The 21950-nt window shown below is 41.8% G+C and overlaps 1 protein-coding gene across 2 annotated transcripts; it reads left to right on the forward strand.

Annotated features, from left to right (window-relative positions):
* Positions 1–470: 470 nt before the first annotated feature.
* pxk (PX domain containing serine/threonine kinase) lies at positions 471–21808 on the forward strand. 2 transcript variants are annotated; one of them, XM_073469037.1, is made up of 19 exons: positions 471–749; positions 4108–4158; positions 4379–4426; positions 5814–6000; positions 6195–6272; positions 7242–7315; positions 7645–7719; positions 7972–8076; positions 8276–8377; positions 8518–8679; positions 8791–8908; positions 9518–9596; positions 10012–10060; positions 10184–10261; positions 11141–11227; positions 11636–11699; positions 12199–12258; positions 13012–13040; positions 17238–17294. In XM_073469037.1, exons 1-18 carry the CDS (start codon positions 645–647, stop codon positions 13026–13028), a joined length of 1539 nt encoding a protein of 512 aa, XP_073325138.1. In that variant the 5' UTR covers positions 471–644; the 3' UTR covers positions 13029–13040; positions 17238–17294. The 2 variants fall into 2 exon arrangements, with proteins under 2 accessions (XP_073325138.1, XP_073325137.1); XM_073469036.1 differs by lacking the exon at positions 13012–13040 and having other exon boundaries at positions 478–749; positions 17238–21808.
* The last annotated feature ends 142 nt before the right edge of the window (positions 21809–21950 follow it).

The raw sequence follows: 21950 nt of genomic DNA on the forward strand, positions 1-21950 counted from the left end.
TTGCTGATTAATTTAATAGTTGACAACTAATCAATTAATTGCAATTGCAGCTCTAGTGTTTATCAGTATCTGTGTGGCCACCTGTAGTCTAACACACCTGGTTATTCAAATGTTGGCCTTGGATGGTGAAATCATAATCAGGAGAGCACCTGTGGTTGAAAAGTGTCAGCATTACAGTGTGAATCAGGAGCATGTTATTTATTTTTTTATTCACTTTATTCATTCTTTATTTTAGCCTCGCAAACATGTTTGTTTTAGTTGTCATTATAAGCTCTTATAGTCTGTGTATTTATTTAGCTAAAGTGTTTATTTTATCCTAAGTATTTTCCCCCATTAATCTTCTTTGGCAGTTCCTCTTCCGGACCACCAGGTGGCGGTGACGCGCACCTCACGTGGTTTTCCATCCTCCAATTACGATGACAGAGCAGCCTGGTGACGTCAGAGCGGAGCAGCACTTCCTGGTTACGGTAAAAGCTAAAAGCTAGCAGCTATTTCGCTTCCTCGGGGTTTGTTGGTGTTCCTCCTCCTCCTCCTGCTCCTCCTCCTGCTCCTCCGGCGGGGTTCCTCCTCGGTGTCTTCCCCGCGGCTTCAGTCGGTGACAGACGGGACACTCGGATCAGACTTTCCCCGGTTAATCCTCCGGGATGTCTTTCCTGGAGAAGAAGCCGTCCCCCGGCAGGCTGCTGCTGGACGACACCGTGCCCCTGACGGCGGTGATCGAAGCGAGCCAGAACCTGCAGTCCCACACGGTGAGTGTTGTGCTGGAAGTCAGCGTCGCTTCACCCGCTAACAGCCTGAAGATTTACCGGCCAAACATCCATCTGTGAGCCGCCACAGACGCACCGACACGTCGCTGGTGGTGTGTTTTTTAAAATTAGATGGTTTTTTTTAAGGGGGCGTTTGGGGTCGATCGCTGCGTCACTAGTTCCATTATCGGACACAGATGTAGACGCTTCATTTTGTCTCCTTTTTTCTGTAAATTGTGTGTGTATCGCTCACAAACCGGTCAATTATAAAGGCACGACAGACAGGCAGACAGTCAGTGTTTTTTTTGTGATGTGATGCAACCGTGGCTCCGTGGCGGGCGGGCGGCTCACTGGGTCGGATCTGAAGCGCTGTCACTGATTTCCTGGAGGTTTTCTCCCATGGTTTTCCTGCATACACACCCCTCCACCAGATACCTGTCATAAAACACGTAGTTTTATTATTCGCGCCTGTCGTCAGCTCTCTGGTAACACTGTTTTAAGACCATGAGACGGGCATAAATGATGAGATGTCATTAAAATAGTGACTGCATTTTTTTTAAAATTATCTATGCCGAATTGAAGAGAGACTAGTTCTGTGATTATAATTATGAAAAGTACCGTGAAAAAAATATCACGCGTCTGCTGTAGTGCACGGAAACGTTAAATAGTACGATTTTCTTACGGAGTTTGGTGTGGCAACTCTCCCAACATTAAAAACTCAAGTGTCGGGGGCAAAGTTTGGTTTTTAGCGTTGCTTTCTAGTAAAATGTGAACTTTGAACGCGTGTGTAAGTTTAGAAAGCGGCGCTTCAACAATGTGCCTGATAGAGCAGGATATCCGCCGTGTGTCCGATAATGGGCGCACATCTCGTGGGTTTGTTGTTGACAGTCCGGCTGAGATCAGCTGAGCCAGTTAGCTTAGCATGCTAATCTCAGCTATCACGTTGATGATGTTGCTGCTGTAAAACAGAGCCATAAAGACGCAGCAGAGACTTGCTGATGACTGATGGTTTATATATTTACATGTCTGTGTTTTTAGTCCTTGTAGAGTTAGTTAGTGTAAAAATAGTGTAAAATCAACCCAAACAGCAGCTTTCCTGGAAGTCAGAACAGAATTATTGCAGATTTGCCTCATGCAAAATCTGTCAGATGACTTTCCAGAGTTTCTCAACATGTAAGCAGCTCTGAAATGACTGTGACACTGTGAGGACGGGCCTCCACAGGACAAAGTTGACATCTGTTTCAGGCTTCTCGCCAAGGACAAGTTATTTACCACCAGTAACCAATTACAAATCACTGACTAGAAGGAAAGAAAGTCCACAGATGGCATTTCTCTGTGTGTTTCCCTCCGTTTGCTGTAACATATAGTAAACAAAATGCACTGTTTATACAGGCAGTGGCAAAATTATTATTAATTACACCAAAATTTCCAATTCAAAGTCACGCCACCATTTGACATTTCTAGCAACACACATTTAAAAAAAAAAAAGATTTAAAATAATCCAGGACTGAATAATAACCTTTTTACTCCATCTGTCTGAATGTGGATGGAAAGAAAAACTCAAAAAGATAAAATATCATCAACAGTTCAACAGGAACGCATTGATTTAGTCTTTATTCTCCAAATATTGATACTCCAACTCAGCGCTCTTATTTTCCCACGCTTTAAATCTGCGCAGCTCACACGGTGTGGAGCTCATTAAGATCATTTCTATGTTAAGTAACATGAGGCCGGAGATTACTGTGGCACCAAACACTGAGTCAGCAGCTCGCCACGACTGAATGAATGCAGCAGAAACTCTCAATTACATGTCACTGGGTTAGGGCTGGGGGTTAACTGTATTTAATGTGGATTGCCTGATCTGCTTAGTAAGGTTGCTACTGGTGAAGTTATCAATCCAGCGTAATGCTGCGTTTATATCGTTAAATCCCTGTTATTCACGGCTTCAGTGAGCCCAAAAGCAGTGCAGGTTAAAGGTCATAAGCTTGACAGATTCAAGTCAAGTGGAGAGCTGTGAGAATGAAGGCAACGTGGACTACAAGGCAATTATAAGTTCTTTACATAAGACTTTAAAAAGCTGTCAGAAAATGTCACATTGAACTTTTAGACGTCAAAGATCACAGCTAAAAAGAGAGGGTGGACTCCACGCAGGCTGTCGTTTCTGATTCATTAATCGTTTTTTAAAATAACTTTGTCGGGAAGACTGATGAAAGAGATCTTTAATGAGAGAGTGTCGTGAGCCACAGCAGCTGGACAGGAAGTGAAGTCAGCTGTTTACATCCTCCTGGCTATTTGTGTAGCCGCTCAGCACACATGAATGAATGAATGCAGGATTACATCAGAAACCAAAGTCTGTAGCAGGAATTAGACTGTAAGAGGACTGAGAGGATTAGATCATAGAAAAACTCCATGTTGACACTGTGCTTCTTGTTTTCATAATTTTGTCCATCGACGCTGCCGCCCCGTCGCAGAGATCTGTAAATGACACGATCCACAGATCCTCGACTCAACAGTGTCCCCTGAACCATTTATTTAGAAATGAAAGAGAAAGTGAACTCTGAAATGTGAAATGCGATCTCTTCTGGCTCGGCGTGGCCTCTCCCCTGGCACCACAACAAACCATTCATTATCCATAACTTCCTCATCCTTTGCAGGGTTGTGGGACCACTCTCAGGACAAAGTTAGATGTTTTTAATTTATGGAGATTAATTTAAAAGGAAAGAAAATCATGACATTTTAAGAATGAAGTCACAAGAAAAGTAATCACCAAATTACACTCTTCAACTAATATGACGACATAATTCAATTAAAAGTTTTTATTGTAAAAGTCGCACTTAATCTTTGCAACTTTTTAAGTGAAATGACAATCTGATATTCATAATATTTATTGATATTAATATCTTCTGTGTATTTTTATGACTATTTTACAACTTATGAATGAACTATGAATTCATAAACCTACTCTGAGTGTTGTCAGTGATTTCACTGTCTTTTATTCTTATAAAACCTGGTTTATTTGCATTTAATTAGGATATTTTCCCCCAAAATTTGATTTTTTTTAAATTCTAAAATAACTTATTTACTATATTACGACATTTTTCACTCAAAATTAACCCAATAATGTCGTAACGATGCATATTTTTGCTCACAGCTGGCTGACTGTCGGACTCATGCAGTGACTGCTGTCTAAACCTTAAAGGATCATTTCACCTTTTTTCACTTCAGCTCTCCCCCCCCCCCCCCCCCCCCCCCCCCCCATCGTAATGTTTTAACTATTCATGATAATTACTATAAGTCATTTTCCTTTTATTTATATAGAAAAAACAGTATAATGATGATTGTGTTCTCTCTTTTCTCTCAGGAATATATCGTCCGAGTCCAGAGGGGCGTGTCTTCAGAGAATAGCTGGCAGGTAAATGCACCAATCATAACCTCGGGTGGTCAGGTGGGCGACCAATTAGAATTCACCTGACAACTCTGCAAAGCCAATGAGTCAGATTGTTTGGCAAAAATACCGACCAACGAAAATGTCCGCACCAGATCATTGGACAAATGAGAATGTGTTAGGAGACGAGCTGACCAATCACAGCCATTTTGTCTGTAACCAATAGGTGTGTTTGTGTGTGTTGCAGGTGATTCGACGTTACAGTGACTTCGATGTTCTCAACAGCAGCCTGATGGTGAGTCCCACATCGATCACTCTCAGTGTTTAACGCTGCATTCACGTGCTCCTCGATTGGTCCCATGTCCCGAGTTGGAAAGTCGTTTTTCTGACTTTGTTGTGTTCACGTGCGTCATGTTGGATTACGGGAACATGGACGCCTAAAAGAAGTTTTTTCCAGTACTTGAGTAACAAGGAAAGGAAACGATACAATGACCATGCAACACACGACCCAATGTTTAATTTCTTCTGCCATGTTTCAGCGTCATATGATGTCAACTCAGCAGCTTGTGTACCTACATCTCAGACTTTACAAGTTGTTGTTCAGACTTGAGAGGGCATTCACCTGAAAAACATTGTTCTTATAATTCTGACGGCACATGAACGCACCATGAGACATTCTGATGGACAGCAGAGAAATGTATTGTGTCTGACATAAAGTCAAGCTGCTCGTCTGCTGCTGAAGGAGGAAACTACAAACTTTTCACAGACACATTTTCAGCTCTCGGTGTTTGATACAGTGAAGAGAGAGAGCTCGTCATGATGACTCAGCCCTGTAGATTAAACAACTAGTGTCCGTGGGCGGTCAGAACATTGTGTATACAACCACAGTTGGGTGTACATACATACTCTTTTCTACAATGTACAACATATTTTGGTTACATTGACAAGTCTTTCTGTACACACACACACACACACACAGAGACTCACTGTCACACACACACCAGCCTCGTCTTAGCCAATCTCCTTCCTGTTTGGGTAATCTCTGTGGCAGGTCGTTACAACATGCTCGATCTTTGCTGTTGTGTCATTGATTTCCCAGAAGCCCCTGCCAGTGCTGTTAGAGGGCAGTTTGATGAGTGTTGGTTTTAGAATTGATTTTACGGGTGCACTGCAGCACTCTTCAGGAGAATCTGTGCAAAAAGCTGCAGTTTGCTCACTCTGCACCGCTCTTGCTGATGACATGGGGCTCGTTTTATGATAATTGTTTAGCCATGTGGCTCTAGGAAACACATCTTCCATCTGTAATTAATCTGTAATCAGTGGAGCTGCACTGCACCGCACTGAAGTGGATCTGACTTTGGGATGTATGGTCAGATTTTACTGGTTGTGACTCGTCTTATGGTCAGGTCACATTCTTGGATAACAGGAAGTTAGCAGTTTTTCTGCTGACGTTTCGCCTGCTCGTTTCCTTCTGGGGTCTCGCACTGACCCCAACCTCCAGTCAGCCCCTGATCTTCAGTCAACATACAGCAACACTGTCAGAAACCTGACGTTCATCTTAAAATACGTGGTTGCAACATTTAGAAAAGGGCAACATTTGATAAAAAACACATTTAATGGTAATAAAACAAACAAACACGCAGCATGTGTCAACGGCTCTCTCTTCCTCGCTGTCCCTCCAGGTGTGTGGCATCACTCTCCCTCTTCCACCCAAGAAGCTAATTGGAAACATGGACAGGGAGTTCATCGCAGAGAGGCAGAGAGGACTGCAGACCTATCTGGACTCAATTACCCAGCACCCCTTGCTTTGCAGTTCATTGTATGTGAAGAAGTTTCTGGACCCCAACAACTACTCTGCCAACTACACAGGTGTGTCCCCTCGTCCTCACTGAGAGATTATTTTGTATTATTCAGAGGTGAAGGAGGACATCAGCAGGCAAAGACGGTGTTTCCACTTGAGTTATCGCTGTCCTTTCTTTAAAAAAATAGACATTATCTAACTTGTAAGCTCATTAAAGTGTACTCTGTCTCTCTGTCTGTCTCTCGTTGCCTGTCCTCCTCAGAGATCGCCCTGCAGCAGGTCTCCATGTTCTTCAGGTCCGACCCCAAGTGGGAGGTCCTGGAGCCTCTCAGAGACATGGGTAAGACTCCGGGTCGACCCGAACCTGAAATGTTTAACGTTTACTTTGTTTTTTTTTATTGTATTTTTTACTGTATATTCTTTATCAGGGCTGCAACTTGCGATTATTATTTAGATTATCGATTAATCTGCCTATAATTTCCTTGATTATTTCGATAAGTCAACAAACTTGTAGTTTAGTGACAAATGTCTGTCACAATTTCTTAAAAAGCCTGAGATGATATCGTCAAACTGCTCAAACTATCCAATGATGTGGAAAAAGAAGTGAATCCTCACATTTTAGAAGCCTAATTGTTTCATCTCTCCTCATTATATTCATTCAAACACGCTGTTTACTCTCTGACTTTGGTGAATTAAATCATTAAAAAGAAACCAGGCTGTTGTTTGGACGAAACAAGATTCATTTGAATGGTAATGTCTGTTCCAGTCACTCAGAGTAAGACCTCAGCCTGAGTATTGTTTTTTAAGCAAATGATTAGAAGAAATGTAAACACGGTGATTAGCAACCATTGTTTTCAACTCTCCATTCAAGATGAGCTGTGAGACGACGTGTTGTTGTGAAACCTGCATCTACTCAGTCAAACATTTAATCAAGCTGCCGTCGTCACTGAGACGACACGATGATCTGATGAGGCTCATAATCAAGAAAAGAGAAAATAAATAAAATAAGACCTGAAATAACCCCACAGAAAAGCTTCACACCAACGTTTAAAGCAAGACGATTAACTCGCTTCTGAACATTCGCTACCACAAGCTACTGATCGTATCAGACATTTTATTGCTTATCAGCTCTTCCCTTTGTAAGAGGAAGGATGTGTTTCCTCTTATCTCAAAAGGTACATTGTGTCGCTCTAAAGCAATAAACAGAAGTATTTTAAATAAATGTCAGATGCTTTCTTTTTTAATTCTTATAGACAGAGTCAGAAATGAACACGGAGATAAATGAATTGACGTGATGTTTGTGTTTCAGGCTGGAGGATCAGGAAGAAATATTTTCTAATCAAAAACAAAGAGCTGCCCAAGGAGCGGTACCTGCTGAGCTGGGTGAGAACAACAGAGATCACGTGACACTCAAGTTCTTCTTATTGACTTCAAACAAGCTTTCAATGCAAAATATAATGTGCCGTGATTAGATCATAAGAAATGTTTTGAGAAAATGCAGCTTATAAGTTTGTAAGAGTGTTTTTTTTCTTCTCATTTCTGTTGGTGAGGGTTTGTTGAAAACAGACTTGAAGGAATTCATTGTTTTACCTTGACCTGCACTTAAAGATTAAGTTTGATTAATAATTGTGCAACAATTGTTTTTTTTTCCTTTTTTTCTAGTTATTAAAATGTCTAATCCCTCGTGTGTGATTGTGTGTGTGTGTGTGTAGGTGGACCTGGGTCCTGATAAATTCCTGTCAGACAAAGACCTGCAGTCAGCCATGAAGCTGCTGACTAGCCTCTCTGTACGTACACGCTGCTGCTATCTGTGTGTGTGTGTGTGTGTGTGTGTGTGTGTCTGTGTGCCTGTGTGTCTGTGTGTGTGTGTGTCCCACTTTTAGCATCTGTTTTATCAAGTGAAACAATTATTGTGCCACACAATCTTATCATTTCTGTTTAAAATAGCATTTTTAAACACAATAGAGTAAATCACAGTAACTGTCATAGCAGAGTAGTGTTGACTGTCAGCTCAGTGTTTTCCTCTTCCTCCTCTCCAGACTCCATATCTCTGTCCACTGCTGTTCTCCAGCACCGGTGAGTCTTCAGCTCTGCTCATCCGACCGTTCAGTGAGAGAGGCTCTCTGAGAGACCACATCTGTAAGGTAAACAGTGTGTGTGTGTGTGTGTGTGTGTGTGTGTGTGTGTGTGTGTGTGTGTGTGTGTGTGTGTGTGTGTGTGTGTGTGTGTGTGTGTGTGTGTGTGTGTGTGTGTGTGTGTGTGTGTAAAGACAACAATACGCTTCAACCAAAGTGCTTGTTGGATGGCTGAACAGCACCTGACTCCTCATCATCCTCCCTCCAGGTGAAGCCCAGAGAGAGTTACCTGAAGAAGTACTGTAACCCAAAGAAGAGCCAGGGCCTCGAACTGCAGCAGATCAAACAGTACGGCCGTCAGATCCTGGAGGTATACGCACACGCACACACACACGCATACACACACACGCATACACACACACGCATACACACACACACACACACACACACACACACACACACTGTTACTCGTCACTAGAGCAGTCTGGCTGTGTGTGTGTGCGTGCGCAGGGCCTGAAGCTCCTCCATGACGGCGGCGTATTTTTCGGTCACCTGCATGCGTCCAACGTAATCGTGGATGACGGCGTGTGCCGACTGATGGACGTAGAGAACGGCATGCTGGGAGTCCCCTCAGCGCTGCGACCCGCCTTCACACAGCTCAGGAAGATCAACGTACTTTTATTTCTTTTTCTTTTCTTTTATATGTGCGTTGTCTTGAATATCTAGATTACAAAAAAGAAAGATGATTTATTCACCTGAGTGTGTTTGTGTTTGTGTCTGCAGTCCACAGAGAGCATCGACGTCTTCTGCTTCGGACATTTACTGTACGAGATGACGTACGGCCGTCCGCCAGACAGCGTCCCCATCGATCAATACCCTGCTGTCCCCTACACGACTGTGGGTCAGTATATTTATACACACACACACACACACACAGATTAACATAATATACACACAGGTGCTTTCATGTGGCTTCTTTGTACCTCAGGATGTTTTGACATCTTGACCTGAAACATAAAATTTTCTGAAATGTCCTAAAACAACTTTTCTCAAACTATAGAGCTCCCTCTGGTGGTACGCTTAGGAGTCCCAGAAATGTTTTTTGAAAATGAAATAAGTTCATTTGAAAAAACTACAGTATAATTCTGTCAAAATGCAGAAATTTGAATTAGAATATGTAAACTGAAAATGTAATTATTGTTTTTCCTGCGTGAGTTTAGCGCTTATTTAAGATGAAAGGTCCAAAAACGGCTTCAAACGGGACGTGTAGGGACGGAAGTGCAGAGCAGGAGGAGAATATTTTGAGCTTGACAACATGAGCCAACTCGCTAATGGCTACTTAAACAGCGACTGAGTGGAGTAAACCTACGTGACTGTATTTAACGTCAGTCATAATGGTGGGACTTGGAGAGCCTTATATTTTCTGAGGTGGTACGCGGTGTAAAAGGTGGCTGCGTCTGTCTGTTTATGTGATATTTATCTATTTGTGTGTCTGTGTGTGTGTGTTCAGTGTCAGTGCTGCAGTCCATCCTGTCCACAGAAGCCTGTAAGAGCGGGATGCCAACAGTATCGGAGCTCATACAGACACCGTGAGTTCACCTGTTTCAGACAGATTTTCGTTACACAGTACGTTGTTTGTGGAGCTTGATTCAAAACGACATTTTAAATAGACTGACTGAAACTGAAAATGAAAATGCCCCCTTTTCTCTCCATTTGTGGTCTTACATCCTCAATTTTCTCATATTACAAGTTCCGTTTTTGCCAAAATTTTCTAAACTGTCATTCATTTAACGTTCGATCAATAGACACTTGTCCCGGTGGTTTAGTGTTGAGGCACTCCTTAAAGCTGAAAGTCAACAGAAACCTCAGTATCGTACGTCTTTACAAGAACAGTTACCAGTTTTTTATTTAATTTCATTGAATATAAACAAATGTCTTGAATATGAAACAGGAAGCAGAGCTTAATCTTTTTTTGTCATCTGAGTCACAGTTTGTGTTTTGCAGGCTGTTCAGTGACGTCCATCTCCAACACTCAGAAAAACTCCAGATCAAGGTGAGAGGCTCGGTTTGAGAGTTTGTTCATGCATTGATAGGGTTTGCTTGAGAATAGTTACTCTGATTAATACAAAAACATACAAATTAAAACACTTATCTGACTCCCTCTCCACTCCTGCAGGTTCCCAGCAGGCTAAAAGAGGCACTGAAGACGGCAAAGGAGAGTCTGGAGAGGAGGCTGCACGAGGAGCAGAGAGTGGTGCGTCACTACTCTCATTTCACATCCTTCTCTGTTTTTTTATCACTGAGCTGCTCAGCTGGAGACATTTAGGAGGTCATGTGCCTTCCTCAGGGCTACATCAACAATCCACAAATCTCTATACTTCAAATCAGTGACCTTCTAGGTGAGCTGGACACGAGGCTTGCTTCACAGAGGAATTTTAGCTGCTTCTTGCGGCTGTGGAAAATCCTTACCACATAGTTTCCCACAACCTTTACATGTTGCAAACACAAGCGCTCTGTGCTGACATAAATGTGGAATATTTCAAGCTGTTCTTCCCGTAATGGTCACTGGGTAAAGACTCCAGGAACAGGCAGGAGTGAAAGTGAGAGCAATTTAACCCTCAGCAGCTACTCGCATGACAAATCACATGAGATTATTACCTCAGTGAGCAGTTTTCGAATGAGTTTATGGCCTCAGTTTCTTGTTTCAAGTCTTCTTCAATACAGCGTTCTGTTCATTTTGTAAATTATGGTCCCATTTAGACAAAAATAGACGACAAAGCGGGGTATGCTTTTGTGCGTGGCTACCATTGTGATTGACAAGTCGCTATTACGGTGTGTCCTCGGATCCAGTCACGACATCCTCCCCAGCTCAACCCTCCAGTCCAAATATATTCACTTCTGGCTCCTGAAAACCAGGATGACAACGGGCGTAATGCTGTAATTCCAAACTTGAGGCTTCAAAATGGTAGTCCACAAGCCAATAGGGTGACATCACGTGGGTTTACCAGGTTTCACCTGCTGAAATGTACTCCCACGCCGAGGCAAAGTTTGCGTAATGCGGCATAGAAACTTGTAAACATGGAGTTTGCTCTTTGTATAGAGGATAAAGTCGTGTTTTAATGTTTGATTGAAGCTCCACCAGCACAGGAGGCTGACCAGAGCTCAGTCCCACCACGGCTCAGAGGAGGAGAAGAAGAGGAGGAAGATTCTGGCGAGGAAGGTAGGAAAGAGTCTCCCACACACAGCAATACAAATAAACCTCACGACATCTGAATATCAAGATAACGTGTTGACTGATTGCTGGTCAGTTTTGCAATAAAACAGATTATTTTAAAGGCATTCAACAACTTCAGATCAAAATAAACATTATCAGTACCTGTGTGACTAAGACTCATGGGTTGTTTTGTCTTTTTTAGAAAGACAAGGCAGATTTGTTAACTCTGTACCGTGAAATGAAATGTGTTTAATGCACATGTCCGCTTGAGATTAATACAACAAAGGCTAGTGTGTGAAGGGCGGCAGGCTTCTCTACAAGATTACTAGAAGTCGTACATGTAGCTGCATGTTAGCTATAGTGAAGTAACAACACAGTGAAGTCCAAAACAGTGTCGTGTTTTTGTCCTTGCAGAAGTCCAGACAGTCGGCGTATGAAAATGAAGAAGACGTCTCCGTCAGAAACAACAATAACTCTGGTGGGTCGCTGCTGTCGCTCACCTCCACAAACACTTACACTCTTCAGTTATTTAGTTAGCATGATAGCAATCCTTACTAACAAGCTAAAGCTAATTAAATGGCCAGTTAGCCTGGTGGGTATTGTTTTGGTTACCGGAGGAGTTCATGTTGTTGGTGTTTTATTGAGCTAGTCTAAAATATACAGTAGGTCCATAGATGGAGCATGCACGTTAGAGCCGAGCGACTAACTTCCGGTTTAGTCCTCAGCTAACTTTAATCAAGATAAAAGTATTTAATCATGTAGCTGTTCTTGACTTTCCAGATTTGATCGCACCGAATGGATCAAATTCTGGTGTTGTGACGCAAAAAAGAAACTGACACCAACATTGTTTGCATCCATGTTTGCTAGCTTGCTAGTTTTCTTCACTGCGTCTGTTGGCGCGTTGCTGTCGTCATCAGGATTGGATAAACTTTTGCTCCGACAGCAGGATTAATGTTTAGTTTTCTGTCTGTCTTCAGGTTCTGGAGCCAGTTCTCCTCCCACATGCCCCTCCTCCCCCACTCCCCCATCCACCACAGGTATGGCTCTCTGTCTGTCTGTCTGTCCGTCTGTCTGTCTGTCTGTCCTCTCATCTGTCTGTCCGTCTCTCAGTTTGGGACATTATTGGACAGACCGTTTAGCTCCCCCTTGTGGTGAGAAGTGTGTCTCGGCACGTTGCCCAGATCAATAACAGCATCTTTATCTTTAACTCTGAATTTCTGCCCTCACTTGTCATCTGAAATTTGCTTGTGTGATTATGAAGACTAATTATTTAACTTGACCTGTCTGTCTCTGTCTCTGTCTCTGTCTCTGTCTCTGTCTGTCTCTTCACCTCCTCTCTGGTCATGTGATTTTAACTGGTTTTCAGACAGGTATCTGTCTCTGTGACAGCAGTGTGTCTTATTCACGTTGTCGTGTCTTTAGCTAGCTGGACGCAGGATGGGAAACACTGATGTTTGATTTTATATTTTAAAGTATACGTCTGGTGATACTCCTGAGAAAAATACAGAATATCACCAGACTGACAGGAATGCAGCATCAGTTTCCCACCCTGATATTAGGGCATTGTTAGTGTCTCCTCCTCTCCTCCTCTCCTCCTCTCCTCTCTCCTCTCTCCTCGTCTCCTCTCCTCTCCTCTCCTCCTCTCCTCTCCTCTATCCTCTCTCCTCGTCTCCTCCTCCTCCTCCTCTCCTCTTTGTCCCGGTGATACTGTGTGTAAATGCTGATTGGTCCACTGAACAGATAACTGTCATCTCCCTCTCTCTCTTCTTCCTGTGCTGTCTCCACCATAGAGCATGCTCCATTCTGACCGTGTCGTTGGGTAAAGTAAAATGTCGATTTATAATGTCGATGATGATGATGATGAAGGTCTCTGGCGGTTTTTAAAGCTGTCGTACACCCTCGTTTCCCGGCAAGCTCCTGGTCACAGCGACCGGCCACATGCTTACGATCAAGTAATGAAAAATAAACTGACTTGGAAAATTGATGGCGTGAGATCACAAGCCTGATTAGAGCTTCCCCTAAACTAATATGCCCAAAAATCCTTCGTCTTTATGTCTCTAGTTTAACTCTGAGTGATTTATAGACAATGAAATGTGTTGAAACTTGCGTAAGAATAATTTGTCAGTAATGAAACACAAAACATTAAAAACATCGCCTCACCGATACAGGACTTCTGTGGCTGATACTGATATCGGTATTTGGGAATTTAAACTTATTTTGTAGTCAGTTACTGAATACAAATTACACAGCAATTTTTTAATTAGTAGAGCCCGATCGATACATTCGTTGGCCGATATTATCAACAGATACAATATATCGTAATAGCGTATATGTTGTGCGATCTGCACTGATGTGAAACTTTTGTTTTGTAGACATAAAATTGCATTAAAGATGCTCAGTTGATTCATGATTATTAAATTAAAAAGAGAAGTTTACTCTAACGGTGCCGTGATGTCATTGTTCAAACTTTATTATTAAACTATAACATATTCTGTCTCTGTTACTAGAAGGTACTGAGTGAGACCTTTGACAGTATAGAAACAAGAAAATAAACTTGTCAGTGCTCTCTGGTGGACAAACTACATCATGGTGTCTTTCCTCATTCTACCATCTTAACATCATAGTGCATATTAAGAACATGATGCCCAACATTGTTTGAGGACGGTTAAGCAGAACTGAGTCGGTGTGAAGATGCCTGACGAGCTCTGAAGTGAAGAAGCTTCCTCTCTGAATCAATCAGTCTCTGCTCGCCTGGAACGGGGTGTACGCACATCTTTATAAAAACCTCACAATCTGCAATGACGTCCAAACCTCACAGACAGTCCAACTGATTCAGACCCGCTGTTCTCATTGGAGATTGTGATCTGTCACTTCTGTCTGTCTGCTCGGTCAGTCGGTTACAGCATGTCTGTTCCTGTTTGTTTCGTCTGCTTGTGTGTCTGTTTTTTGGGACGGGTGTCACGGTGAAGACACTGATTATTACTCTTATCCTCCACGTTTATCCTTGTGGGAATATCGGTTTCTTTGTCACCCGTAGATTTTCCTCCCAGTCTTATGGAGCTGCTCTACAGCTGACCAAACCCTTCAGTCAATATCCAGTTATTAGTCTGTCCACAGTGATCTGAACCAGCCAGATCACACTCGTTTGCACTCGGTGTGGTGTCTTTACACTGCCAGGTTTAATATCAACTGCAAATATTTTATAATTGACATCACTGATGATGATTTTGGAGATCTGGGCCCATATTTATCAGCTCTGTCCGAGTAGAAAATCAGTCCTAACTGGCCAGTGAGGCTTTTTTTGTTCTTCTTCTTTTAGGACTAAGAGTAAAATCATTTGGTTAACTTTCTTACCCAAGGAAAAGACTATTTCCACTGATATTAGGAGCCACTAGCAGAGGATGAGAGATGCTCATTATGACAATAATAAAATAATTTTGAAAAAAAATGAGAAAAGCAACATCTCGCTTTGACAGCAGGGGAAATATTGTAGTTTTTTCAGGTTTTTTTTTAGGTGAATCTGGAGATGTAGTGTCAGCATGTGATCGCAGATCTGAGCACAGATTTCACATCTGATTGTGAAATGCTGCCACAGCTGTGCTCTGATCTGATCACTGAGGTCTCACTGAAGGTGTGACTGTGGACGAAGAGTCACAGTCAAAACACTGAAGGTCACTGTGGCTGCTTAATGTAATGAAAGTTTGTTCCACATCCATCCTGGAGATAATCTGTCCCCGCTGCAGACTTCAGTGGTTCTGGTCATTGTTGAAAATGTCTAATGTGGTCACCACATCCAATAGAAAACATCATCTTCAAACATGTTAGTTATCTCTGCAGTGACAAGTTTCCTCCAGGTTTGGTGACCATCTGTCAGACTGACGGATGTCCTTTCATTACGCTGCAGAAGCTTCACTGTGCAGTCAGACAGAACGTGGAGTCTGCGGACTCCAGTCGCAGCTTTTGACCTCTGCTTTACCTTCATGTTGGAGCTTCACAACATTTTTTATTTCTCTGCCTGCAATCGCTGGGTTACCGGGTTCAGTTTGGGATGCAAAATGGCACAGTTGAATACAGAGATGAACCAGGTTTAGGTTCAATTCACCATCAGTTATCTCTGTAGCCGAAGCAGCAGCTCATTCAGTCCAGGACACAACACCTTTATGAGGGAATCTGTCACGATCACTATTTTTATTGGACGATATCTTGTCCCAGAGATAATTGTGATAAATGATATTGTCGTTTTAAGACCATTTTACCCCACTAATCTAATGATATTATCACAGCATAATGTTGCAAAAACAAGGAGAGATGAACTTTTAAATCTTAGGAGTATTCAGACGTTGGAATTGTAATATGAAACAAATGTTAAAATATCTATATATATGTTAAATAAAGCTCTGATAGAGATAAATAAAACCACAAAGCTAAAACAATAAATTAAAAGGACAATATCAACGTCGGCAAACATAATCCAGGTCATGTACATATATCAATAAATTGATAAGATATGTACGATTGCTTCATGATTTAATTATTGTGACAGGGCGCTGCTGGTAGAATTTGAAGCTCTCTGATTGGCTAATTCTGTTGCCGGGCAGCTGTTGGTGAGGTGAATTCAGAGGTTGAGCCTCGTTAGATAAAATAAAATATATTGTTTGGATTTCGGATCAGTTTGATCTGAATATTCTTGAACTCTGATTTCATTCCTTCTCCTTAGCAACAGCTGCCGAGGCTCATGGGTACTGTAGTTTTCAGAGGTACTACACATACAAAATAAACAGAGGAAACACTTTAAATGTATTTACTGTAGGAACCAACGTGTGTCGGTTCAAGACATTGAAGTTGGAAGTTGGAAGTTAGAAGTTGGGTTGAAACTGATGGTGGATTGAGTTCAGCCTGGACGCTGATCTGCAGCTGCTGGTTACACAAAGATGATCTCGTTCTGGAAACGTGTCTCTTGAGAAGCTACACTTTGTATTAAGTCAGCCTTTATAAAGGGTTCATAGGTTGTATCTGTTGACTTCAGTAATTATTAATAAATAATTTACTAATGCTTTATAAAACAGATATGAGTAATTAATCACAACAGGCTGAAGCACGCCTCCTCACACTCCTCCTCAGAGTCGTAACTCGATCCAAAAATATCTGTGATGTCATTATTTCAGATGTCCGTCTCTCAGAAACGTCCATAAAGCTGCTGAGAAATCAAAGAGGAAAAAAAGCTTTTATGTCCAGAACTTGCCTGAAAACATCAGGTTTGTAGGTTCTCTTCAGCATCAAGCTGTTGGACATTCGTGAGAGATCCACATCGCTGAAGAGCCTCGCTAATTTGGCAGACAGTTCGTTTCACGGTGCCAGTTTACCAAAATGTAAACAAACATTTGTCTGTTTTTAGGTTTTCTAAAATACTTTGTTTATCCTCCGTCAGCCTCAAGTGGATCACTGCATCACCTCCCTTCTACATAACAGCTACAGAGCATTTGGAGCAAACTGCATTCATTAACATCATATTAACATTTATTACTGCAGATGATGACTTGACTATAAATGAGGTGTTTTTGAAAGCAGTCCTTATTAATGGCTCATAACTGATCTGTGAAGCATCAGTAAATTATCTGTTAACTGTGAATTAATTAAGCCATTAGTTAAAACCACTTTACAAAGGGTGGCTTATTGTAAACTAGTTTCTACCAAAGTAATCGTGTGTCTGAAGTCAACAGCCTCTCCATGTTTACTCTGTAGCCAATGACTCGCTGTGATGTTAAGTGCCTCTGTCACTTCAGTGTGTTTATGAAAGCAAAGAAGAAAAAACACGAGGCGGACACATTTTCTTGCAGCCTGTAAATGTTTAAACTGAAGTGAGAGACACATAAATTGTCTTAGAGTAAAACTACAACACGTCGTGAATCAGTCGACCAGTTTGAAGCATCTTTGTGCAACCAGCTCCTGGAGAAACTCACCGGAAACCAGTCGTGTTGTTGTCTCACACTCTTTCGTTCTTCTCTCTTCCATCCAGGAGCCCAGACTGCTCCTCCTCCCCCTCCTCCTCCGCCTCCTCCTCCCCCTCCTATGCTGAACTCCTCCTCCTGTCCCCCTCCTCCTCTGTCCTCCTCTGACGGAGCCGGAGGAGGCCGCTCCGCCTTGCTGAGCTCCATCCAGGGCTTCAGTAAGGGCAAACTGAAGAAGGCCGAGACCACCGACCGCAGCAAGCCCATCATCTGACCCCGCCCATCTCCGCGACCTGTCCTCGACTGGCAAACTGTCACTACGGCAACATGACTGACCCGCTGGTTCTGCACTGTGGTCCGGACTGGTTCACGTCGACGCTCCTCGAGATGTGAAAAGGAATCACTAACAAAACAAAAAAAATCCAATTACCATTTTAGTTTTTATTGCTTTTTCTGCTTTTAAATTTTAAAAATCTGTTGCTGTGGTTAGAGAGAGGAGAGGGAGGCTCTCAGTCGGCCCTTTCAAAAACTCTGGACAATCTTAGGCACCTGAAGGTTTGTCTCCTCTGACTGCTGTGTCACGAGAAGGCAGCCACCAGGCTCCAGATGGAAAAGAAGGTGGTAAACTCTAACCTGAGTGTGGTGAGCTTGTCTGGTTGAGGGGCTGCTTCAGCAGGTGGCCCGCTGGTTTTTTTCTGCTTTATAAAAGTGGATGCTGAACGTTTGGAAGTGGAACTTTTGGAGGCCGCTGGATGATGAGGTTGGATTTCCCGGATCCAAAACTCAAAACATCAGTGCTCTGACGCTGTCATGGCGCTGTACTGATCCCGATCCTGATCCTGGAGCAGCAGATAAATCGGCCCAAACTCCAGCTTTCTGTCTTTGAAATCATCCCTGAACACTCGAGGCTCTGCTGGGACCGTTTGACTGCAGGACGTAAGTGACAAAGAACTCCAGAAAATCAACAGAGCTACCCTGCAAACAAAATGCACCATTATTAAGCAATTTCTGTCTATAATTAAGCCCCAAAAACAAACTTTTCTTGGAAACATTCTTCAATATAAAGGTACTAGAAGGAACTTTTAACTGGTTATGAAACAGTTGATTTAATACTGATGCCTCTCTATGACCTAAAAAAGCAAACGAGACCATCAGCGAGGAGACTCGTATTTCTGTATAAACATTGTAGTTATTCTTGGCGCCTGTAACCGGGTCAGATTCTGGCGTATCCGGGCTGACGAGTTATAAAATCAAAACTACGTTTTATGGGGAAGTGCTGAGGATCAATTGAGAAGGAAAGAACAGATAAAACACAAGAATCAATTTTTAAAAAAAGGAAGTTCCTTGTAGTAGCTTTGATAAAAATAAATGTCGTATTAACACATGAAATGTTTCTGCATCTTGAAAAGAGAAAAACAAGGCAGAGCGCTGTATTGGAAACAAGAAAACAGGAAACTGATCTTAAAAATATTCACACGTAAGTTGATTTGCATTGAAAACAAATTGGCAGATTTGTGTTTTTGTTTAAAGAAAATACGACTCAAATTATAGACAAAAGTGACTTAATAAGAAGGATGTTTGTTGCAATGTGTCACAATCTGTCGCCACAGTCACGGTGGTATCGCGAGACGTCCTGATCGGTCAGCTGTAGAGAAAATCTGAGCAACTCTGCAGCTGCTTCAGACCAAACCCGAGAGCGAACTAGTTTGCACGAGGTCGAGTGCAAAATGAAGAGCAGCACATAATACTACAAAGCAGCTAACCGCCAAGTGTGTTTCCATCCATCATGGACATGTTTTTTGCACATAATAAAACTGAGTGGATTAAAAAAGAGAAAACACTGCAAAAAATGTTTACGCTTGGCTGAGATGGAAACGTTGGAGCTTAGATAAAAACAGGATACGACTGTGCAATGGATAAATCATAATATACGTTTAAACGTCCACTCAGTCTTCCACTAAAGAGACTAAACATAGCTACAGATGCAAACCTCAGATCTGTGTGGAGCGACGAGGAGACTGTAACCTTCCTCAAACGGGCGCCACCAGCTGTTGATCTCGATGCTCCCAATACTCGTTAACAGTAGTGGATAGAAAGGCACATTAATTCACGTTGTCTTTTGCCAATTCTCTGGAAATTTGTTTCATTTGGACGGAAACTTGACAAACGGGATGTAAAAACAATCATAATATAAATCTTCTTACATCTCATCCTCTCATTCTTTATTTTTTTAAGTCGAGTCCTGGTAGGACTGGAGAATAAGACTACAAAACTGCTAGAAGCCAGAGAAGCACAATAAACGTTTCCGCCATTCTTACAGTGAAATTATCACCGTCATAACTTCTGCCTCGCATCAGTGAGAGGACACCACTGGACACATGTCGTTCCAGTTCAATTTAGCTGAACTTTGGCTGCTAAACGTGGCAGAGAAAGAAGTGTACGTGCAGCTGCTCTCTCCATTGGAAATAATGTCCTCGCTCTACGCGATGTCAAACTTGCACTTTTTGGTGTGAAAGCCTGTAAGACACAGATTCTGTTCTGACGTCCATTCTGTCCCAGATCAGAGCAACACGGACCCAACAGCGACGAGCCGCTCGGCTCTGATTGTATTAAGGGTCTGAAATTAATCTGATTTTTTTTTTTTTTTTCTTCCACCAATCTAAAACTTACATTTTGGTATATTTAATCTCCTGCCACCATAGCGGTGGCAGGAGATTAAAAATACCAAAATGTAAGTTTTAGATTTTTCAAAAACAGAATTAAATGTCATTATTCAACATGCACGACCCAGACAGCTGCTTTTGCAAGTTTGGGTCCGCTAACTTTAAAACGTTTCATCAGTTTTTAGACTTCCTGTGTTCCAGGCAGCTGTTGTTTCTCTGAAAAAAAGAAAAAGAGACTTGAAACTTGCTACAGAGTGAAAATCCGTCACAGTCGCACATTTAGTCAACATGACGTTACAGTCATGTGGTCGTTTGAAGTTTCCTGCAGGGACTGTATTAAACAATCATGAAAGCAACGCCTTTTTCAGTAACTGATTCTGTCCTGTCAGAGGTTCAAAATGTTAGTCAGGCACCCTCGAGTCGAAATTTGAATAATCTAGTACTCATAATAACTCACTGATGAGGACACACTCATATTAATGTTGAGGGTTTTTTTAAAAAAAACCCAAAATATATCAATAGAAAAGGAAAAGGGGGAATTGAAGCACAAGACAAAACAAAATGAGGAAGCAGGTTTGGGCTTGAAAAATTCAGATTTGGCAACGAGCCGACTCATTTATCAGATGACATGTTGATGTGTTTATAGCTTCATCACCGAGGAATGATTTTGAAACAGTCCCTGCTCACAAGTGCAGTATCACGAAACCATAATGTCATTTATATAAGATAAAAATAAACAATAAAAGCAAATAAATCTTTCTCTCTGCAGCAAGTTTCACATCTTTCACTCATTGGCAGCCTTGAAAGAAGAACATCAGGTCATCAGAGACGTGACATGTTTAACAAGCAGACAGAAATAGTTACACGTCCTGGTAACTTTGACATTGATAACCTCCACAGCGCTCAGTTAACCGTCATTTGACGGCTGTCGAGGGTTAATTTCAGACCCTTATCGTGTTGAATCCTGTTATTATTTTTAAGTGTTTTGCTTTTGTTTTAATTGTGTCGTATTTTAATGTTTGTCGTTGTCACAGAGCTGAGATTCTTTTATTTTATTGTGCCATATGGATCCTTGTGCCTATGGAAATCTGAATGTTTTTTTGTTATAATAGTGTGTGTGACAATATCTGTAACCACATCATTGGTATGTTTGAAGCTCTGTCTGAAGAAGATATTAACACTTTAGCACACAGGATGTTAAGCGGGGGAAAAAAAATGCTTTTCCCCAAAATGTAGAATTATTCCTTTAAAAGTGTGTGTGAGCTGCCGTGGACTGTCGGGGTAGAAACACATCATCATGAGGCCGCCAGGATCTACTTTTCTCCTAAACTTCAGCAGAATTGCCAGTGGAAGCAGCAGTAGCAGATCTGCACAGTCTGAGCTCTCATGAATCCCCACCTGTGGTTACCTGACATGCTGTGTGCTAAAGTGTTAGCCTATGTGGCAGACAGAGCGGCTATTGGAGCAGATTTTGTCGTGAATCTTGAGTTCAGGTGAATTTTGCCGCCTGATGACTCTTTTCACGACAGTCCAAGTTTTAGCACTCGGAGCGTGTTTTTAACGGCCGCTCTTTGCCGAAATCGTTTGTTTGTATTGTTCAGTGCAATCCGGTCCAATGCGATGGTCTTGAATGGTCATTGAATTGTATCAGAATGTTTCTCTGCAGCACTTTACCCATGAAGACAATTCCAGACGTGTTTGTGTTTGTGAAAACAATTCAGTTCAGACTTCCAGAGAAAATTGGTATTAAAAAAAACACTCTTCTTCAATCTCCAGGTCATTTAATGTTTCCACACAATAGATGGATCAAATGTTTTGTCCCAATCTCACCTTTAGGTAAAATCATCTCCTCTACATTTAATGCAGCTGCGAATATCCTCATCATCAATATTGAAATAAAAAATAGCGAGCCTGCTGTGATGACATGATAACTGTATCAACCGAATGAATATTTGAATAAAAATGGTTCAGGAAAATTGAGAGTAATTTGTGTTTATTGCAAATACTTGTGGTGAACTGTTTTTTTTTTTCAACCCACCTTGGAAATATGGAAGATTTAAAATGCCTAAATACAATCAATTCAAGAAAATGAAGTAAAATACAATGCACTTTGTATGA

Source organism: Pagrus major, chromosome 6 (genome assembly GCF_040436345.1).
Source record: "Pagrus major chromosome 6, Pma_NU_1.0".
Lineage (NCBI taxonomy): Eukaryota > Metazoa > Chordata > Actinopteri > Spariformes > Sparidae > Pagrus > Pagrus major.